The sequence below is a fragment of the Oryzias melastigma genome, linkage group LG17 (genome assembly GCF_002922805.2).
Source record: "Oryzias melastigma strain HK-1 linkage group LG17, ASM292280v2, whole genome shotgun sequence".
Taxonomy (NCBI): Eukaryota; Metazoa; Chordata; class Actinopteri; order Beloniformes; family Adrianichthyidae; genus Oryzias; species Oryzias melastigma.
In genome coordinates, this window is record NC_050528.1 from 25113381 (window position 1) to 25136474 (window position 23094).

At 38.2% G+C, this 23094-nt stretch overlaps 1 protein-coding gene and 1 long non-coding RNA gene across 3 annotated transcripts in view; one reads left to right on the forward strand and one right to left on the reverse strand.

Moving 5' to 3' along the window:
• Positions 1-23094, forward strand: part of LOC112147140 (activated CDC42 kinase 1) — a 51751-nt gene that overhangs the window by 3692 nt on the left and 24965 nt on the right. Inside the window, exons 1-12 of one of the 2 annotated variants that reach the window (XM_024273283.2) lie at positions 2932-3863; positions 6636-6813; positions 8938-9008; positions 14291-14560; positions 14935-15087; positions 16067-16224; positions 19179-19298; positions 19419-19545; positions 19635-19781; positions 21019-21113; positions 21417-21611; positions 22218-22309. In XM_024273283.2, coding sequence (XP_024129051.1) covers positions 3684-3863; positions 6636-6813; positions 8938-9008; positions 14291-14560; positions 14935-15087; positions 16067-16224; positions 19179-19298; positions 19419-19545; positions 19635-19781; positions 21019-21113; positions 21417-21611; positions 22218-22309 — 1786 coding nt within the window. In that variant the 5' untranslated portion in view covers positions 2932-3683. Of the gene's footprint in view, positions 1-2931; positions 3864-6635; positions 6814-8937; positions 9009-14290; positions 14561-14934; positions 15088-16066; positions 16225-19178; positions 19299-19418; positions 19546-19634; positions 19782-21018; positions 21114-21416; positions 21612-22217; positions 22310-23094 lie in introns of those variants that run through there. The other variant, XM_024273285.2, reaches the window with a different exon arrangement.
• On the reverse strand, positions 9739-11091 carry LOC118599982. The gene is made up of 2 exons (XR_004949539.1): positions 10276-11091; positions 9739-10084 (listed from the first exon to the last, which is right to left on the reverse strand). It is a non-coding gene; the product is annotated as an uncharacterized LOC118599982 (long non-coding RNA).

Genomic DNA, 23094 nt, shown 5'->3' on the forward strand with positions numbered 1-23094 from the left:
ATAAAAAAAAAAAAAATTTAGTCTGGATGCTCCGTTTAAAACCCAGTGGAGTCTGCAGCTGTTCTGGTGGCTGAATCAGATCAGTATCCTCCCACAGCTGCAGCTTTTGTCCTAAAGATGGGGGCTCACTATTTAGCCGCATCAATAACCTAGAAAAGAGGCAAAAAAACAACCGATGGAGTTGTAGAACAAGCCCAGCAGGGGCAGAAAAGAGGATTGAAACAGTTGAGCTTCTTCTGTTTGGATTTAAGCCCTCCATGTTTTCTGCCATATTTTTAGTTGGAGGAGTAAATATTTCTTTAAAAATACAGCTATTCTTAATTGTCTTTGCTCTACCAGCTTTAGGAGATCACGAGTGTTTTCACATCAGGGAGGGGGTTATTTTCATGAGGTGTTGTTTTTGGTTGAAGGGTATTACTCAGAGTGGGTCAGGCTGAGTAAACAGCCTTTTGGTGATGCATCGGGGAGGGTGGGGGCCACACATATGCTCCCGTCTTGGCCTAAAAGCTTTTTTAGTTGTTTTTTTATTTATTCATCCTGTTTACGTGCAGCTTATCATCTAGCGTGTCCTCCTACGGCTGAACGACGAGGCGCCGCGGACAGCAGAGGATTTAGGAGGCCAGACGTTGGCAGATGGTTAATATCCGGGAGATCAGGGGTCTGCCGACCTCCATCTCTGATGCATTGGGCTTTTATTTGGTTAAAGCAAGAGTTTTGAAACTTTATTTTGGGATACAATAAACTGACGCTCAGGGTTGTGCGTCAGTTTAAGATCTTGCCTCTGCATGCCTGGGTGTATATACAGCTGACATCACAAATGAGCCTAATGTGTTGGGGTGTTAAAGACAAATAAACAACAAAAATGACCCGTTTCTCTGCCGAAAAGCTGATTTTGGTTCGCACTGACGCAGTTCGGTGCTGTGTCCTGTCATGTTGCAGCCCTGCTGTCATTAAGTCGAGATTTTACTTTTTTTCTTGGTAGATCGGTGACGTTTTGGTCTTTCTGAGGAACTTGGCTTCTCCTTATTTGACTTTTTCTATACCAGAGTTTCTGAATTCTGGTCTTCAGGACCGTCTGCCTTACTTATTTCACTTATACTCATATATTTGTCTGCAACGCTCAATTCAAATGGCTGTGACTCACCGTCAGGCCTCTGCCAAGCCTCAGAAAACATGTCAAACATGCAGAGCAGTGGCTCCTAAAGAACTAGGATGACAAAAAAATGCATAACTCGTCAAAGAAACAACCTGCCATATATTAACCTTAATTCGTTCTAAGAAATCCTTACATGCGTTACTTTTTACTTTGGTGTTTAACTTTTTTTTTGTTGCTGCTTTTAGATTTTAATTTTAAATTTATTTTAAATTAAATATTGTAATTATATTTTCTTTTAGATTTTGTAACAGTTGTGTGTAAACATAATAATAGAAATTATAGTAAAATATGTTATAAATATGTGTAGTATATTTAATATCATATGTGTGATAAATATGCAATAAAAATATGAAAAAATGAGAAATTAAGCAAACATAAAAAAATAATATTTTTCCATTAATCCACATGCAGATGATCTAGAATTAAACATGTCAGTGGAATAACACATTTTAATAAATAAAACAAGCAAAACATCTATTTTTGGGCCCAATTTGAGGCTTAAACTTGCCAAAAAATATTTATATTTGAACAGTTATGAATTCTTATGTTTTTTTGTGTTACTTTCCTTTAAATTTAAATCATGTGTCATTGCATCTACCTTTCAAAGTACATGAAAAAATTATAAAACTTGAAAATAAAAGTTAAAAATGAGGACCTTTTGGAATGAGGTTGGATGCAACATCTGCCGCCCTCTAGTGGATGTTTTTAGAACTACATGCTGACCAACTAATCATTGCTTTAATCCCCTTAGTGAGGAGCAGCTGACAGGCGATGTGACACATTCCTTCCATTGATTTAAAGCCACCAATCATCTGGTGACCTTCTGATTTTTAATGGCGAAGGATAAATCAGCCTGTGCTGCTCTTTTGGTTTGACATTTTCTCCTATCAGTCCGTCAGCTCTTGAGATGGCTCCTTTTTTTTCTTATTGTAGATTTAAATTCACTTATTTATTTTAAAACTACCTGTTAGAAGTGGCAAAAATAAAACTCAAATAAATCTAAACCTTTTCTGAATTGGGACTTGCATTTATTTATTTTTATTTATTTATTTTTTAATGTTATTTAGTTATTTAAATTATATGCAAAACCACATGCCTAAATGATTGATTTTTATTTTTTATTTTTAGCACAAATCCTCTCCTGTATATTATGTTTAGATACTTGGTTACATCAAATACCGTTTTTTTTTCCTGGGTACTCTTTTTTTATTTTAGTCAAAAGTGTCAAAGTCATCATTTGCTTATTTGTTTCAATTTTTTGTTTAATAAAGTAATATACAGCTGCAGGATGTAGAAAAATCTTTGGAACAAAAAGTTATTCAGAGTCTGAGGGCAAATTGTAAAAGTTTGTTGACAGATTTCAGCGTACAATCGGAGATAACATTTTTTTTAAAAATTGTGGGCAGAAAATAAAAAAAGCAGCACCAGATAAAGAAGAAAATGCAAATATTTTCATACCAGCTCTCAGGAAGTAAAAGAAGAAATATGTGATGGCAAGAATGTAAAGACCCACTCTAATGAAAAATGTGTTTTTCTCATGATGGAGGACATGTATAAAGAAAACTAAGCAAATTTAAGCTTAATTTTCTTTGCATTTGTCCTCAATCAGAAAACTGACACAAGAACATGTTAGAAACGACTTCTTTGTTTGTTTTTGTTTTCCTGAAAAATGAGCACTTTTTGTCACTGACTTTATATATTACATGTAAACTACCAAAATAGTTATTTCCATGTTCTACTTTCTGGCTCCATCTCTGAAAAGACTTTCAGAAAATAACTAAGGGAGTAGACTGTGGCGAGGTTGTAGGTTGGTGCTTGTGTTTGTGTGTTCGGGAGGGGTTGCATCATAGGAAGCGAGCTCCCCATCCTGCCGCTGTACGTGACCCCTTTGGCCCCAGATCAAATGCTGAATACCATGAAGCCTCTGTCCTCCTTCAGGCCGCTGTTCTGGCCCAGCGTGCAGCGTCTCGCCCACTGCAGGGAGAAGGGGGGAAAAATTTAAGAAGAAAAAGAAAAAACTGAGTTGATGAGGATGTAAGAACGACAAAGTTTGGACTAGGGAATGAACGTGGCACCTGGAAAGGGTACATCCGAAATTCAGAAACCGGAGATGGTCACTCTCGAGCCTCCCCCTCCCCCAACTGCTGAGCAGTTGAATCAGGGAGAAGTCGCTCCTATTTTTAGTGCCATGCTCCACGAAGGGACGGAAAAGCAAACAGTCGGCGGCTGCACGCGCAAAGCCGGAGAGAAGGAGAGGAGAGCCAGGAGGGGGAGGAAGGCGGAGTGACTCCTGCAACTTCAGATCCCTGCCCCTCATTGCTGCCTGGGAGGCGCACACGCTGAGCCGTGCAGCGGGCAGCAGCGGCGTCTTCTTCCACGCATCCGAACCTTTCCGCGACTCCTCGATTTCCTCAATGGGGCTCACGGAAGGATTTCCCCGCCGTCAAACGCTGCAGATTTATTTACGGGGTCGCCGGAAGTTTTCCTTCCCCCCTCTCGGGTCCGGAGCCTCGTGTGCGGGTCCAGAATGTGCTCCTCCGTCTTTCCCCGCAGACTCCTTCCACAAAAGCCTGACTGTTTAAAGGACGAGGCCTTTACCGCCGCTACTTTCCCACCTGTAACCTTCCAGAGGATAGAAAGCAGCATGCGGCGATTTGACAAGCTGAAGAAGACGTTTCCCTTCCTGGCACACTTCCATGTGTACCGAGTAAGTTCTGTTCCTATTTTAGCAGAAAGATTGGATCATTTTTGTGATAATATTAACTCCAGGGTTTGATTAAAAAAGGCATACAACAGGATTTTGGTGCATGAGAGAGCCTCTGGACTTCATCTCTCCTCTGGGAGGGCTGTTGTTGTTCTTGCAGCAGGATGTTGGAGCAAAACAGATCGGATGGAGGACATAGTTTTGGCCAGGAGATATGCGACTGTGACTTAGCCCGGAAACAATTCCCAGCTGGGACTTTATGTTATGAACTCTTTAAAAATATATATTTTTAGTCTAGTTTTATATTTTGTAGCTTTTCTTTTAAAAACATGTCCTGATGAAGTGGATAAAATGTGAAAGGAATCCAAATGTAGCTACATAGAGCTCAAACACTGGATTTTTTTCAGTTTTCTTACCAAAAACACACGTCACTAAATCCTAAAACCAGGAAATCTTCCAAAAGGATGAGGCTTACGTAAGCCATCATTATCCTAGACAAATTTTTGGAGGACTTTTCGCTATTTGTTGCACAGTTTTCTAGTTTTGAGAGAAAAAAAAACTGCTAAAGAAACTAAAACTGGAGAGTGAAACAAAAATTTGCATGGAGCAGGTGCCTCAGTTTCCGGTAAAAGGAAGGAGTTGAGGTGTTTACTTCTGTGCTGAGACTCTAGAATCTAGAAGAAAAAAAAAAGTTGACACATAAGTGTGTCCTTTATTTTAACCGTCCAGACATCAGCAACCGTGCTGCCATGGAAAGAGGCCCGGGAGGAAGCTGATTTGCGTCTTTGGCACCGTCTGGAGAAATAACACTTCCCCGCTGACTGCCGGGGAGGATCGGGTAAGGAGCACAACTGTGGTGTCTGCTCCCCGCATGGAGCTGCTGGAGATATGACCCGTGGGAATGCAAATGACCAGTAATACACAAAAATGAAAAGTATTTGATCGTCTTGTTAAGGGCTGCACAGCTCAGTTTTGCCAGCGGTGGATCAGCCACACTGACTGTGGCATATCTCCTAACAGTCTGGCATGACGCAGCAAAATTCAAAGTATGGAGGTGGATTGGAATGACTGCAGCTGTGGTCGGTCTTGGAGCCACAGGCACCACTGGCACTTTGGATCACTCCACGATGCCACCAGGCGGTCGCGGTCGTATTACCGCGGGTCAGTAATTGGCATAGAAAGAATTTTTCTCAAAGGTTACCACAGAGAAAGATCATTCTCAAGTATTTTTTAATTATGATTGTGCCATTTTTAGCCTAAATCAGGACATAGTCTCTGCAGAGATTAGTGGGTGGAACTGTTGGTGCGTATCCCATCATCCCTTTGGTTACACTCTCTCCTGCTAGCTTACAGCCCCTCACAACCACAAGCTAACATTAGCGATACAACAAAAAAAGGGCGAGCATTATTGGAACTATCCAGCTGTACAGTTTAGAGCCAGATGCCAGTTTAGATGAGGAAAATGCAGACTTTTGAGTTGTAGCGCCATAACGGAGAGATTTTTCAAATGGTTGGTTTTTGTCTGCTTCTGATCCATCTCGATTTGAATAAAGAAATATTCGGACAAACAGTTATAATCTTAAATACTTTTATAAATGTCCTCCATTATGAAAAAAATGGTACAAGAACATGTAAAAAACACTACTGGAGTTTTTGGATTACACACTTTCGTCCATTCTGGACCGATCTACATCACGGCGGTCTTACAGAAGCCTTCGCCTCTGATTGGTAGACTTCACTTGTAAAACTCAGTGTTGAAGCCGCTCTCTTATTAAACAAAAGGCGCCGACCTTTAACCAAAGCCCATTTAGAACGTTTAAGTGACAGAGAGGAAGCTGTGACCCCGGCGACCTCCTGACCTGGCCCTCACCAGCACAGGAAGTTCCCCATTGACTCTGTGGAAGTGTTTCTCATGAAGTGACGACAGCCCCGTCTGTCATTCCCTGCAGATCCAGAATGGTTGGGGGGGGGGGTTATTTTATGTTATTTTTTTAGTTCTGTGTTGTGGACCGTGTCTGTTTGGATCCGCAGCTCCTCTGTCAGACAGAAACGTCGGCAGCAGGTGCAGTTTTTTTCCCTCCTAATTTAGCCTAATTTTTGACCAAGAGCTGTTTGGAGCTGCTCCTCTGGGTTTAAGGTGGATTTCAGCTGCATGCCGGGCTGCTTGGAGCAGAGTGTGCTGACAGTGATGGATGATGTTTTAAGACGGGGTTTGTGTTTTGACATTGCAGACTGATGCAGCGACTCCTTGTTGCATAGACGGGTATCGAATAACGTTGGCAAAATTAGTTGATCCTTTCCCCTTTTGGACATGAGATAGCTTTATTTATTTCTTTATTTGAGTCAATCTTAAGTGTCTGCTTTTGCACATAGAACAAACCACCTTAAATGTATTTTTATATCATTTGTCCTGTGCAGTCACAGGTTTATTCTGTAGGTCCCTCTCCTCTGTACATCCAGTACTATTCCAGCATTTGTGTGGGTGTTTGAAAGCACTTGACTTTAAGACTTGAGCGTTTAGACAGGTGGAAAAATCTATCAAAGCAGATTTTAAAGAGCATAAATTTTCTGTCTCGTCACATTCAAAGGTGCAAAGTCAGTATATCAAATATGGAAATGTTATTTTAGGCATTTTTTTACACATAAGTTTACGATTTTTAAACATTGCTTCAATAAATTACACAAAACTAATGGAAAACCGTTTTATTTTTCACTTTTAAATGATTTTGACTGACTTTAAATCTAGTTTTGCTCCTTGCGTCTTGTTTTTTCCAGAGACTGGGCGGCAGCATGCAGAGTGAGGAGGGAACGGAATGGCTGCTGGAGCTGTTGATGGAGGTGCAGCTGCAGCAGTACTTCCTGAGGATTCAAGATGACCTGAACGTGACACGGCTGTCACACTTCGACTACGTCAAGAATGAAGACTTGGAGAAGATCGGGATGGGTCGCCCTGGTAAGTTTTAAAAAGTGGACTGCAATTCAGATGTGATGATAAGTTGTATTTTTGCTGTTTTTAACATGTTCTTGTGTTTTTTTCCTGATGATGGAGGACATATATATAAAGAAAATTGAGCTTAAAATAGCATTTCTAAGTATTTCTTTATTTAAATCACTATAAATCAGGAGCAGACAAACAAAATGCTGTTTAAAAAAGCTGGCACATTATTAAAACGGCAAGCCACAACTTCCTTGTTCTGCTCCATTCTGATGAATCCACTTGTAGACAAATAGATCCATGAACATCTGTGTTTTAATCATCTGATAAACTGGCTCAAAACTGTATGACTGGTCACCATTGCTCACCATTTTTGTTGCACTGCTAATGTTACTTTGGGAGCGTGAGAGGCTGTAAGCTAGCAGGACAGAGTGTGTAAAGAGACAAGAAGGAGGGGCGGGTTGCACCAAAGGTCCCGCCCACAACTTATGCCACTCTGCAGAAACTATGTCTTAGAAACTACACAATTTTTTTTAAAATTTTGGCTACAAATGGAATAATTGTTGTTAAAAAAACACTAGGAACACTGGAAATGGATCAAAAGATGATTCAATGCGTTCTTTAATGTTGCCAGAAACTATGGCAAAATCATAAATTTGGTCTCCATCAGCAGAAATATTCTTGAAATATTACGTTTCTCAGAAGTTCCAGCATTTCTTGTTAGCTATGCAACATTTTTTTCCCAATTTTTTGGTATGAAAATAAATGTCTACCCAACTAACTGAAAGCCACTGCTCCCTTTTCAGTGTTTAATACATTTTAAGAGTTTGTCATGTTAAACTTTTGAAACAATGATTCTTTCTAGGCTTTTTTCTGTGTTTTGGTAGTTTCTTGATTGAATTTCTCTGGTAAAAAATGATTAAATGTGATTCCCACTTTCCAAGAATCTAAAAAAAGAGGTATTTGTAGTGGCTGTTATGCTGGTTCCATATTGAAATGATGCCTACAGTTCTGCAGTGGGAGAACCTTTTAGAAGTTCTGCTCTTGAGTATCATGAGAAATGAAATATCCCGAGCAGAAAGACTATTGCTCATGTTCTCACAGACGTGTCAGACCAAGTGTCTCCCTTTTCACAATATGACCCAGCCTTAACCAGCTTTTCTTTTATGCTAGACATTTTAGTAATTTGAAGATCTGGAGCAAATGTGGTGTCTTCTCAATGACAGAAAAAAATAAGTACATAAAAATACCCCAGGAAGGACTTTAAAGGAGAAGCTTCCACTGTTGACTGGTCTTTAACAGCAACTTTTTTCATAAATCAGCAGAAAAAAGTGAAATTTCTTGTATGAATTTCTTGTTGGAAAAAACTGCACGCCTAGATTTATAAAAAAAACGAAAAAAAAAAAAACGAAATTATGGTATCATTATCATTTGATTTGTATGAATTGGAAAAATTAAGCGTTATTGCAGGAACTTACCAAGGCACGGAGGTAGAAGAATGATCGTTTGGGCTTGTTCACTAAGGATAGAAGTTATTTTTCTGCAGATTTTTCAGTCAAAAACAGAGAAGGCATCTTTACAATCCATAAAATTGAGCTAATTCTGGGATGTTAAAGATACTTACTGGTAAAAGTATTTCAGAAAATGCAAAAAAAAAAAAAAAAATCCCTTTAGATGTAAATAGTTGAAATCAGATAGGAAATTGAATACATTTTCAGATCTGGTGAATGTTTTTAAACCAAAAATTCATTACGTAATAGAAACTAAATGATCCTGCAAAACTGATATTCTTAATATCGACACTTAAGATTAACAAGAACAGATAGAGATGGTGATGTTCCCGGGCCTTTGGAATGTCCATTGAAGATTACAGCAGTAACATTTGCTCACTAAAACCCTCATGGTCCTGATTACAGAGCTGCTTAAGTAATGGGGATTTAATTACCCCCATTACTCGTGCTTAAATATTCATTTAAGTCTCCCACTGCTCTTTAGGGAGTTCTTGGTTGTTGAAGACTTTTTCAAGATGGTATTTCCCTCTTGAGAGGCTTTTGGGATTTTAAAAATGATTTGATTCATTATTTGTGTGCTTTTCCACTAACGAAGCTTTAAATGTCTCCTTTCGGTTTGGTTTTGTTGAAGGGCAGAGACGACTGTGGGAGGCCGTGAAAAGGAGGAAAGCCATGTGCAAACGCAAGTCCTGGATGAGCAAGGTAACACACTTTTACACACACACACTTTCTTGTTGTACAGAATGCATTACATGCATTATATTACTTTATCACTGTGGTGATCATGTAGATAAACTGTTAACATAAAGAGTTGTCTCAAAAAATACTTTGCACACAAATTAAATTGCTGCTTTTTCCATATGAACAATACATTGTACAAATTTACAAAATAAACAAGCTTAACATTTTAGATAATTAAATTGTACATTTAGCTCAATACCTTAGTTATTACCGAATTTGCTAATTTGAGCAGAAATTCTCTTAATCAGTTGTCCGGCATGGTGGTGGAGGGGTAATGATATGGGCTTGTTAGCCTAATACACCGGTTTGCTCACCTTAAAGTCCCGGATTATCATTTATATGAAGAAACTGGACAACTTAGTACAGGCTTTCGAGTATTCTTGACTTAATTCCCAAATCATGTTTCAAAATAAGAGGTTGCTTTGTGAATTAATTAAGCTCTATACCAGATCACCTGTATTTAAAATAGTATTTAAAATATGTGAAAATGAGTAGAAAGAGCTGCAGTAGTGCTCATTGCATTTCCTGGTGGTTTATGACTGTCTATCTATCTGCAGTTTGCCAAATAAAACTGTCCCTCCTGCACTTTCTGACTTATGGACCTGAATAGTGCACTCTAGCTCTTCCTGTAAGAAGATAAAAAGTAGATAGTTGCTGCAACACATTCATGTGTATAATCCAACTTTTTTAATTTTTTTAAAGTAAGTACAAGTGTGTTTAGAAATGAATGTTTTTTACTCAAAGGTGTCATCAGTTGAGTTAAAAATGAAGAGCATGCAAGTCTAAAACCAATTAACAGTTAAAAGAACTACTTCATCAAAACCCCTTCATGAGAAATTCAAACAAAGATTCTGTGACATCACCCAGACTGGTGTTACTAGGGCCCCACTCTGGAGTCAAGCCCTGGAGATGGGGCTCGCAGGCAAGAGCCTGGTGACCAGGGTTCCGACCAGGTTCAGCCTGAAGGAATGACGTAGGATCACTGTCTCGTGGGATCACTGTCCTGTGGGATCACTGTCCCATGGGCCCACCACCTGCTGGACAGCGCAGAAGGAGTCAGTCAGTGCAATGCGGTTTGGGTGGCAGTGAGAAGACTGATATCTTTGAGTCCCAATCCCCAATCATGGAACTTGGCTTTTGGGTCATGGAACGTCACCTCTCTGGGAGGGAAGAAGCCTGAGCTTGTGTGAGAGGTTGAGAGTTATCGACTACATATAGTTGGGCTCACCTCCATGCACGGTCTGGGCTCTGAAACTCAGTCCCTCAAGAGGGGTTGGACTCAACCATTTTGGAGTTCCACATGGTGAGAGGTGGCGGGCCAATGTGGGCTTTCTTGTGACCCCCTAGCTCAGTTGCCAAGTGTTGGAGTTAAACTCGGTGGACGAGAGGATCACATCCCTTCGCCTTCAGGTGGGGTATAGGTCTCTGGCTGTCGTTTCAGCCTACGGACCAAACAACAGTTTGGTGTACCCGGCCTTCTTGGTATCTCTGCCCAAACGGGGGACTCCATTATCCTGGAGGCACCTGGAGGGGCAAGATTGGTAGAAATGGCAAATTTACCAGTCGATCTTCATTCCAGTACTCAGCTATGGTCATGACCGAAAAAATGAGATTCCGGACACAGGTGGCCGAAAAGAGTTTCCTCCATAGGGTGGCAGGGCGCCCACTTAGAGATAGGGTGAGAATCTCGGTCACCTTTGAGAGAGCTCAGAGTAGAGTCGCTGCTCCTCTACATCGAGAGGAGCCAGTTGATTTGGCTCGGGCATCTGGTCTGGGTGCCTCCTGGACATCTCCCTGTGGAAGTGTTTCGGGTATGTTCCACTGGGAAGCCCCAGGACATGCTTGAGAGACTATGTTTATCGGCTGTCCTGTGAACGCCTCGGAGTTCCCCCAGAGGAGCTGGAGGAAGTGGCCGGGGAGTGGGAAGTCTGGGCATCTTTGCCTAGACTGCTGCCCCCGCGACTCGGTGCCGAATTAGTGGAAGAAGATAAATGGATGGATGTAGATGCACACTATTAACCATTGTGTTAGATGGATCATGATGTGGGATTGTTTCACATAAACAGCTCTAGGAATCCAGACAGTGACTGGTCCTAAACTCATTTTTATTCAGTGGATTAAAAGAAGCAAGTATGAGGTAATCAAAGAGTGGGAGAGTGTGTGGACAGCTCAGTTATGGGGGGTGGGGGTGCTGGGTTCCTCTGCACCAACAGTCCCGCCCACAACTCAGAAGTGAGTTTCTAATGAGCTACTGCCACTTTGCAGAAATTATATCCTAAAAAACAACACAAGTTTGTGGATTTTAGCTAAAACAGGCTTAATCTTAATTAAAAGACAACTGAGAATTCTTTTAAAATAGATTAGAAGATGATTGGAGTGGAACTAGAACTAGAAACCCAAAATGACCGTTACACTGTTGTTCACTTTTTTGTTTTTCTAAAGGTTCAATAAATTTCCAAAGGCAGAAAAGGAAAAACAATGAAAAAAGGTGACAAATTAACGTATAGGAGAGGCATAGAGTCCCATGTGTGTTTGCTAGCTGTGTGTAGTCACGGGATGGTGCTTGCAATCTATAATTACACCTGTCTGTTTCCGCCTCTGGCACCATGTGCAGATAGAGTAATCTGCTTCCTCAGCCTGCTCTGTTTTGCATGTGTGTGTTTGTGCATCCTGTTCTGCCATAGTCAAAATCTTTCGAATGCTTGGGCCTCCTATTTGAAACCAAATGATCACACCAAGACCACGGGGAGAGGGTGTTTTTAAAATTGGTCTGCGGCATTATGTCATGTCTGGTTCCGCGTGAATGTGAAACCACATGCCGCTTGCTACTGTTTATATCCAGCAGGTCAAATATGTGCGGCGTATGGGGACTCATTGATGGCTCTTTTTTACAGGTGGCACCATCTGCGGCTGCCGAGCTTCGTTCACGACTTAGCTATGAGCTCACATTCCATTACATTTGTTAACAACACAGTGGGACAAATTGCTTATACTTGAAAGCATTCCTGGGGGGAAATCATTTTTTTCCCAGCATCAGCTCTGGATTTTGTGTGTTGCTAATCTGCTGCTTGCTGGATCTACACAGCATTCACATTGTGTGTGCAGATGGTGAAGAATGGAAAGGAAACGAGATAATTACACACACAGGCATGCAATCACACAGAAACATTCAGGTCACTTAATCTAATTTCACTCCCTAATGAATACTTCCGAACTGCAAACTCATTCCTGTACTGTGGTTGGTGTTTAACAAGAGATTTGTGTTCACATTCTGCTTTCCTCTTGCTGCAGAAACTTTAGTCCCTGTGTTGTGCCTTCAGTTTTTAAGGCGCTAAAAGATATTACTTTGATTTAGTACAGACTGGAGTTAAAAAAAAACGTATAAGCAAAGACATTTGTTGTATATTGTTGATAGCTTTCTTGCTAGCATAGACCTCAGGCTGTAATTAGTGTGAAGATAACAAACTGTACACTCTCACTTTAAAAACTGCTAAAAATTTGCATTAGCACATATTACTTTGAATTCTCATAGACTGAAGTTGAAAAAATATATATAAGTAAACAGAGTTTTGGTGTATGTTGTTGATAGCTTCTTTGCTAACATAGACTCCAAACAGTGATTAGCCTGAAGGCAACAAACTCTTCACTGTAACTTGAAAAACTGCAAAATGTCTTATAAGCATTTGCATTAACAGATTTTACTTTGAGTTAAAAGGGACTCAAGTTAAAAAAAAAAGCTAAACACATTTTGTTATATATTGTTGAAAGCTTCCTTGCAACATAGACCCTAAACCGTAATTAGCTTGAAAACCACAAACTTCACACTTTAAAAAAAAACTGCTAAAAGTATTGTAAAAGTTTGCATTAAGAGATATTAAGTTGAGTTCATAGAGAATGGAGTAATTAAAACATATAAGTCAACACATTTTGGTGTTTTTTGTTGATAGCTTTCTTGCTAACGTAGAACTTGCACGGTAATTAGCTTTAAGACTACAAAGTCTTCACTCTAACTTTAAAAACAGCAAAAGGTCTGCTTGGTTGGTCTAAGAATATTGTAACAACTCGTAAAATCTATAAATTAACACATTTTTTTAAATGCACTGTCCTCACTCTAATTACCTGGTATACCACACAGTTAGAAGCCTATGTAGTTTCCATCCAACCATCCATCTTCTTGACCGCTTCTTCCCTTTCGGGGTCGCGGGGGCGCCGGAGCCTATCCCGGCTACTGAAGGGCGAAGGCGGGGTACACCCTGGACAGGTCGCCAGTCTGTCGCAGGGCCTCAATCACACACCATTCACTCTCACATTCACACCTAGGGGCAATTTAGAGTCACCAATTAACCTATGAAGCATGTTTTTGGACGGTGGGAGGAAGCCGGAGTCCCCGGTGAAAACCCACGCATGCACGGGGAGAATATGCAAACTCCACACAGAAAGGTCCCAGCCGGGATTCGAACCGGGGCCTTCTCGCTGTGAGGCGAGAGCGCTAACCACTTGCGCCACCGTGCAGCCCCCTATGTAGTTTCTGTTTTCTAAATAGCTCTGTAACAATGTAAACACCACCCTCTGCTGGCTAAACTTTCATCATGACTGACATTTATGAAAAGATCTTTCATTAGTAAAGAGAGTAAAATCCATTTTATTAAAAAAAAAAAATAAAAAATAAAAATGGAAAAAGACTTAATTGTGATGGAATTACTCTTTTTAATGAAACTTGTCCCTTCTCTGAGCTAAAGTGTTGCTGAACTATGTGAATTAAAACAGATTTAAAGGTGAGTGAAACAATCTGCAACAAGTCTGCAAAAAACAGATGTCTGAGCATGGCTTTATAAGAGCTCACTGCTTACCGTAATTTAAGGTGTCTTTTTAGATGTTTTTATTCCGTGTTTGATACCTAGAGAGATGATGCTGTGCCATGTACCCCTAACAAATGTTTTGAAAATTTACATTTTGTGAATTAACACATGACTAATTGAGTTTTATTAGTAGCCAAGTTTCTAAATTGTTAGTAAGGATTTGTCCATCAAACCTGTGTACGCACATACTGGTTGAAGTTTATATGGGACTCAGGTTTAATTTTAGAGTTGCAGTATGAGTTTGAGACATCCACACCATGTGTACAACTACATCCACATGCATGCTTTACAGCAGGATAGCAGTATTTCCTCTGTTCTATTTCCTTGCAGTATTTGGTGCACATGAGGCTCTTTAAGTCAGCTTTATTCTTTTGTTTCTCCCAGGTGTTTAGCGGGAAGCGACCAGATGGAGGAGAATTTCCTCAGCAGAGCCAACCAACCTCCTCATTTCGTAAACTGTCTCCCACCCCTCCACTTTGCCTTGGGGAGGGGGTCCTGTCCACACAGTCCAGCGGGGGTACGTCACTGGACGTGCAGCAGAAGGCCCTCACCTGTCTCATCCCAGAGAAAGACTTGACGCTGTTTGAGAAGCTTGGGGATGGCTCCTTTGGCGTAGTGAAGAGAGGGGAGTGGATGACGCCTTCAGGCAAGGTGGTGAGGAGTTAGGAAGAAAAAAGTTAACAATTTAGTACAATTATTTTGTATTTTCATGTAAATATGAAGGGGTAAAATTTTCTTTTACCTGTTATACAATTTAAATGTAAAATATTCTATTTTTCTTTAATAAAATTATTTTTTCTCATTTAAAAGAAAGTCTTATAAGGTGTCATGAATATTTAAAAGTGACAAAACATAATAAATAATAACAAAACATATTACCATATCTTTTTCTTCAATTTTTACTTCAAATGGTTGAAATTATGTCTAGTATGTGCACCAAGAGTAGGAAAAATGATCATATTTTCTATTTTTTGACCATTAGAACTGTATTAAAGTCATTAGTAAAAGTTTATCTCTTTTTTTTGCAGTTGAATGTTGCTGTAAAGTGTCTGAAGACTGATGTGCTCAGCCAGCCTGACGCTCTGGAGGATTTCATCTGTGAGGTCAACGCCATGCACTCGCTGGACCACCAGAACCTCATTCGGCTCTACGGTGTGGTCCTGACACACCCGATGAAGATGGTAGTTCAAACACACACACAAGAGAAATGCACAAAGATCAATTAAAACAACACAACAGATGCAGCTACTTTAAAGAGTAAAGCTGCATTTATAAATAAAATAAATCAGATTTTGCTTGGAACTTGTGCTTTTTTGTGGAGGAAAGTAACCAGAATGGTTAAAACTAACAGTAAACATCTACTGACAAGTTAACCCCTGAGCTTAACTACTGTTAGTGCTGCATTCTCTGAATCTCACCACTTCAGGTTTAATGTTCTTTAAAAAGATTAGATCAAATTGAATATATTTGGTCGAACTAGTGCTAAAATATTGATACACGCTTTTCTAATATCTAGAATCGATTATTTTTGTTCCCTTTGTTCTGGCGTTAAGAAAAGTACTACCTATCGGCTTCATCTCGTTTAAAACTTGGCCAGACCAGAACGAAGAAGCACAGACTCTTATTTTGAAATCTTTACACTGACTTCCAATAAGCTTTAGGATTGATTTTAAAGTTCTTTTATTAGTTTATTAAAGTTTAAATGTATTTTTTTCATGTATTTTTTATTATGATTACTATTATTTATTTATTTAATTACTAAAAGAACTTTGAGGTGCTCTTTAGCAGGAAAAGTGCTACATAAACAAAGTTGAATTTGAATTTACACAAGTGTAGTTGTAAGATGTATGACTTGTAGAATCTACCAATTTAGTTTTAAATGACAATCGAAAAATGCATTATCTAACTTTTTTTGTTTTTTAACTTTTTATCTGATATCCTCTCCCTCTGTTTTTTATGTTTTTACTAAAACTATAGTTTTATTGTATTTTTCAGAACTTCTTCCTGTTTAATCTCTAACAAACCCAGAGAGAGGCTATTCTCCCGCCCTTTTTCCCCCAAAAAGCTTTAGATGTTGAACCATAATCTCTTTAAATAAAATATTGTGTGCATGTAAAAAGAAAAAGTTAGAGAAAAATATTTTTGCCTTGTGTCCTGCAGGTGACGGAGCTGGCTCCTCTGGGCTCTCTGCTGGAGCGCTTGCGGTGTCCACAAGGTCCCATTTTGATCCACACTTTGTGTCAGTATGCCGTCCAGGTGGCTTGTGGAATGGCTTATTTGGAGCAGAGGAGGTTTATCCACAGAGACCTGGCAGCAAGGTACAGGACAGACTGTTTTAACTGCTCCAGAGAAAGTGTAATGAATTATTCATCCTTTTGTTTTTGTCCTCCACCCAGAAATGTGCAGACCATTACTAAGAAACTTGGCTGCTAAGTCAAATGAGTCAATTTGCTGGGAGATGGTAGACTTGGCCAAAGTTCCCCTTCTTGCTGGAGTGCTGACACTTTTTTGGGAAAGAACAGTCCAAAAATCTGGGAAAACCCTGGTATCCACTTGAAACAGTTAAAAAAATATAAATTAATTCATGAGTCAGACTTTTTTTTTTATTAGCTTAAGCTTAAAAATAAAAAATCACCCTACTGAAAGAAAACCCTATTTAAGTAATCTTTTTTTCCTCCAGAACACATGGTTACAGAAAACAGACACCCTGAGTAATTAAATATTTGCAATTATTGAATCAGATATAATTACATGCACTTCAGAAATCTGATATGTGAAAAAAAGCAACGTTTATTATATGTATGAGGGCTGTCAACGTTAACGCACGTGACTTCTTGTTTCGGTGTGTCCACACCCAGCAGCCAATCAGAGTCGAGTATACACCCAGACCATTTAAAGTGCAGAAACACAGTTTGTTTCTTATGGGTGTTTGTCACCATCTTTGTTTTGTTTGAGTAATACCTCAGACATAAGAGCCTTTACAGTTCTGCTTATCTTACTGTTGATCTGTTTTGTGCTCACAAATTAAAGTTCTGGGATTTTTGAGTTAAAACTTCATAAATTTAAATATTTTAGACAATAAAAATGAAGGAAACATTTTCTCTCTTGCTTTTTTTTTTGTTCAAAAGCTGCATATGGTCTTATAAAATGTACGCAAAACATTGTGATTATTCAAATTAATCACAACCCAAAAGTATGATTAATCAGATTTTAGATATATATGTGTGTGTATAGTTTATAATTGTATTATATTTATACTTTTTCACAACGTCTGGTTTCATATTGTTAAAGTGAGTCATGCCATTGGTTTCTGGATTTTCCCAGAATTTATAGTCGGCAAATTGAGCTCCATCCTTCTGCAGTTCTTTGTTTTTACTCTAAATGACTTCTGGTTTCCCTGTGGCAAACCCAACCCATCCACTCATGCTGGAGCTACCATTAATTTTCAATTTCTTTCTCTTTTTTACTATAAAAAACTCGTATTTAATAACACATGAGGGGGACATATGCAGAAATCTGTAAAAAAAAAAAAAATTGTAGAGAGAATTTTCTTACATTTGAAACTGATATTATGTGAAGAAAACAATATCCTTCTGGGTAAAACAAAAAGGCATAAAAACAAAAAAGGACATGTAAATCATTGATTCCACTAGTTGTCCCACTTAAAATGATGGCAGTACACAGGTTTCCGAACACGGTGTGAACTCAGCATAAGAGACAGAATATAAAAAAATAATCCAGAGAGAAATCTTTTTTGACTTTCAAAGAATTGAATTGCATGACGGTGTAGAAAATAAATATTTAGCACCTGAACAAGCAAGGCCTCTGTTATCCTTTAAGACGCGTTTTATCCTCCACTCGTTATCTGGATTAGTAACACCTGTTTGTGCTCAGTATCCATATAAAACACACCTGTCCACATCCTTAGCAATCCCGTTATAGGATTGTCCTGATCACATGACCACTTGGAGAACTGGATAGATGAAGACATCAGTCTGTATGAATGGAGATGGCCTGAATGAATGAATGAATGAATCAATGATTGAAAGCAGTTCTTCTTTTAGCATCAAAGCAGATGATAAAGTTAAGAAGACTGTAAACTTGTTGTAAGATTGCTTTATTTTTTTAAAAGTTTTCCTCAATCACATTTTAAATAAATTATTAGTATTAAATAAACTTTAAATTCTTGGTCCAAAAAAAGAAGAAAGTGACTAGTCACACATGATTTTCTAAATTTGTGCGGCCAGTGCTGAACGTTTTTTCTGGTCCGAATGGACCCAGAGGAGAGGTAAGGGTTACGGTTAGGAGACAAAACAACAAACATCACTTAGCCTTGGACACACTTAAAATATATGCGTCATTGTGTCAATATGCATCTTGGCTGCACGTAGTATGTGTGGCTTCATCAATTTTTGTGGTGGTCGCATGTAGTTACGTGGGAATAACATCAGCTAAATAAGTAGAATAATAAATAAATCAGCGTAATTCACCATTTTCTTCTGTTTTTATTTTATTTATTTATTCATTTTTTTAAATTATATTTATTTATTATTTTTTTAATTTACTCATTAGTATAGTTTTTTATTATTATTATTTTTAAATCTTTATGTATTTATTTTTATTTTTCTATTTGTTTAAATTTAGCTTTATTTTTTCAATTAATATTTTTTATAATCTTATATATATATATATATATATATATATATATATATATATATATAAATAAAACCTATTTACTAATATTTTATATTTGTATTTTAAATGGGGAACAGGATTTCCATTTATAACCCTGATCAGGAAAGAAGCTATTGATAATTTTCTGTACTTATAATATGTGACTAAAATAAACTTTCAAGAACATTTGTGGTCATTAGTGTTCTTAGTTTTTTCAACTACCTTTTTTTTAAATTACAAAAACCCTTAAAAGCCACAAATCTACAAGAAATCTTCAGTAAAGCCTTTTAACATTAATCAAATAAGAAAAAGAAGAAAAAAATTCTACTCTTTGCAAATTTTTACTCTAAGACTTTATAATTTTGAAAAAAAAAATGTAAAGCTGCAAAATTTACTTTAACATTTTTATACATGGTGCACTTTCAATTATTATTTTTAGTTTTCTAAAAATATATATTTTAATTAATTAAAAAAAATTCAATCTGTAAAAGATGCCATATTAATAAAATGACTTTCTTTTCTCTTGAAGTTCAGTTATTGTGAAAATAAAAGTGATTAAAAAAAGATGAATGAAGCTTGCATCTCCTTCTTTGTTCAGAAACATCCTGCTGGCCTCGTCTCAAAGGGTGAAGATCGGTGACTTTGGCCTGATGAGGGCGCTGCCTAACAACCACGAGCACTATGTCATGCAGGAGCATCGCAAGGTTCCCTTTGCATGGTGTGTGCACACATTTTGGTTTAAAAAAACAAAAATGATGAACAGTTTTTTTTGTTTTGTCTTTTAAAGCAACTTTTTCTTTTGCTCTTACTGTAAAGTCTGCTGCCCTCGTTCTTGCAGGTGCGCTCCAGAAAGCCTGAAGACGAGGACGTTCTCTCATGCCACCGACACGTGGATGTTTGGAGTCACTCTCTGGGAGATGTTCACGTATGGTCAGGAGCCATGGCTGGGCCTCAATGGCAGCCAGGTGACCACACATGCACAAAAAAAACTCACAAAGCTGCCAAATGCACATTTACATGTTTTTATTGTTTGTTTGTTTTTTTTAATCAATAGATTCTGCACAAGATTGATAAAGAAGGTGAACGGCTCCCTAAACCAGAAGACTGCCCACAGGACATCTATAATGTCATGTTGCAGTGCTGGGCTCAGAAACCTGATGACAGGCCAACTTTTGCCGCCCTCCGTGAGTTTCTGCTCGAGGTAGGAAAGAAATAATGTAGAGATCAGTTTTGACGACAAAGTTAGACTATTTGTCTAAGATTCTACTGGTTAAAAGATTTTAATTATTCCTCTTCTTTAGCAGATTTGTCTTCTATATTTGATTATACGTTTCAAGTTTGTGGCTGATTATAAATTGCTTTAAAACTCTTAACAAATGTTATTGTTTAATTAAATTTTTTAATTCAGTTCAAAACTCGAACAATGTTTTTTTTCTGGGAAATTTGGAAAACTGTTAACATTTTTCATTTAATTTAATTTTTTAAATTTTTTTTACCTTTGACTTTATTATAGTCTTATTAAAAAAGAACATTGGTGGTGCTCCACAGGGCTCTGCACTAACACCACTTCTGTTTACTAAAAATATTTTCTGCTAACAATACGATTTATATTGATGCCATTCCCTTTTTTTTAATTAAAGAAACCAAAGGAATAAAACAGATTCGTGAATTTACAGTCCCCTTTTTAACACTCAATGTTGGGTTTTCTTTGTGGGTTTCCTAAAGCAGAGATGTCATTTACAATAAAGTAGTCACAGTGCTTGTCCTGTTGTAGTTATGCTTGATCACCATATTTTAGCCTGAATATGACAAAAACTGCATTCATCTTTAACCTGGATATAAAAACAAATTGTAGTTTTAAAATGACAAAACTTTAAACCCACTTCTCCTTAAAGCAAAACTATTGAAATGTGTTATAATTTTCTAACTTTTAGAATTAAATATGCTTTTGTGACCTTTTTTGTGTAACGTTTTAGTCTTCCTTAGACTGGGATTTCCCAAATAAGCCATAAAAACTGTTCCTCACTGCAGGATTGTTTGTTACTCCCTTTATTCACATGGAACATGAAACAAAACCAGGAAGTGACTCAGCTTCCAGACTCACACAAACTCTGCTTTTAAGACTTAGGAAAAAAGCTTTAATTGAACCCACATGTATTTATTTCTTTTTTGTTAGTGTGTTTTTATTAGAATTTTTTTATTGCTGTTTGAGTATTCCTTTCATTTGACACATTTATTTGACATTTTGATTTGAGTTAGTTTGGGTAATTAGAGCCTTGACTTTGATTAAATAATGTTATAAAAAATTGTATTTAAAGGGGTGAAAAAAGGAACTTTGGCTCCGCCTAGTGGACTTGCTCAGAACAAACAATGGAAAAGTGATTCTTTTAAAGCTCTTCCATGAGTTTCACATGGATCTTTATGTCCTTGTTTTGCAGACTTTGCCCACAGACATGTGCGCTCTGCAGGATTTTGATGAACCTGACAAACTCCAAATCAAAGTCAATGAAGTCATCACTGTTATAGAGGGCAGGTGGGTTATTTATTCATTTAGACTGAGTCATAAATTTATCATTACAATCCTCATTTAAACATTTATTTCAGAGAAAAAAACTTTTTTTAATTAAACCTTTATTTAAAAAAAGAGAAAAACTCAATGAAAAATGTTTTTAAAACTATTTTACCTTTTTTGGTTCTAAATGAGACCTTTTTTTTTTTTTATTTTACATCTAAAATTTACTATTCAGATGCACATCACTTGATATGAATGAATGATCATAATATTTTAAAACTGCTGGCGGCTTTCTATAACTGTCAACGCCTCCACACATTTCAGGGCAGAGAATTACTGGTGGCGAGGTCAGAACAAACGCACCCTTCAGGTTGGACAGTTCCCCAGAAACGTGGTGACGTCAGTCGCCGGACTGTCGGCCCACGACATCAGCAGGCCCCTGAAGAACAGCTTCATCCACACGGGTCATGGAGACACAAACCCTCACCGCTGCTGGGGCCACCGCGACAGGATTGATGAGTAGGAAATGACTTTCATTTTTTAGCTTGAACTGTAAAACACCATAACGTTTACAGAAAAACACCCACTATCATCTTTTGTTGTATTTTAAAAGTGTTCCCAGTGGTCTTTTAATCATGATCATAATTGTGGGACAGACTGTTTCAGTAGGGGCAACTCCATCCCCTCTTTACGTCACCAATATGAGAGCTTTCTGTTTACATGCTCTCTTGCTAGCTTACCTCACATGCCCAAACTAACATTAGCGGTACGACAAAAAATGGGGAACAATATTGGAGCTATCCAGCTATCTAGTTTTGATCCAGATGATCAAATATGATCATTTTCAAACAGAATGTCCTCAACTGCTTCAGATTTGTGACAATTTGAATAAAAAAATACAAAAAAATTGAATTTTAATCTTAATTTTCTTTATATATGCCTTCCATTATCAGAAAAATGCTACAAGAACATGTTAAAAACACAATTTTTACTGGAGTGGGTCTTTCAATATTACGTTCACATACTAATTCCTGCCACTAGATGGCAGTAACATGCTGTTTTGAGTGTTGATCTGGGCCGGTGTTCCTATATTTAACTGAAATCCGTCTGTCTTTTACGCTCTAGTTTGTATCTCGGGAATCCCATGGATCCTCCTGATGTTCTCGGCTTAGAACTGAGTGCTGCTCGGCCCACACAGCTACCAGGACGGGCCAAGAGTGAGTAAAAGCTGATCATGGATTTATTTTTCTCTAATCCAACTGAGGCAGCTACAAACTCTAAGAACCTGATTAAGGCCAAAACAAAAGCGCTTAAAGTGAAATTTTAAAGGAAGAATAGGACTTTATTTTGTGTAGTAACTGTTTTCAGACTGATCAAATTTAATATCTGGCATGAATCTTTGGTTAGAAAACCCCTTTTTTGATCCATTTATGATGGTCTTTTCTGTTGAAGCAGTGTTCCTCGTACCTGCTCCTCAAGAGAAAATGTTGTTGCTCTTAGCAGCTTCTCCGTGTTCTCTCTTAGCTCCACTCCTCAAAGATCCATAGCAGGTTCACCCATCACTCATCTGGCATTCATCCTGTCATCCCATTGTCTACTTATTCCTTTTTTTTCTTTAAATGGACTAGTATTCTTGATTGATGTCAGTCAATTAATGTAATTTCTCCATGCTGTTAACTCATGGCGCATTCTACTTGGAGACATGGTTCGTTTGTTCTAGTGGTTACTAGTTCTAGTAGCTGTTTTCTCATGTTTATCCAGAATAAATCTCCAGAGAAACTGGGTTGAGATCCACAGCCTTCTCCTACTGTTGATCTACCTTTTCTGTGTGGGGGAAACCACAGTGTTCCCACATTAGCAGAGGGAGCTTATGTTTTTGACTGCAATACCTGCCCTGTTCCAAGTGGGACAACCCCCCTGAGAGGCCCTTGGAAGGCATCCGTCGTCCATCTTTTCTTACTTGGCTTCATTCCAAATAGAGCAGGAGCGATTCCGCCAAACC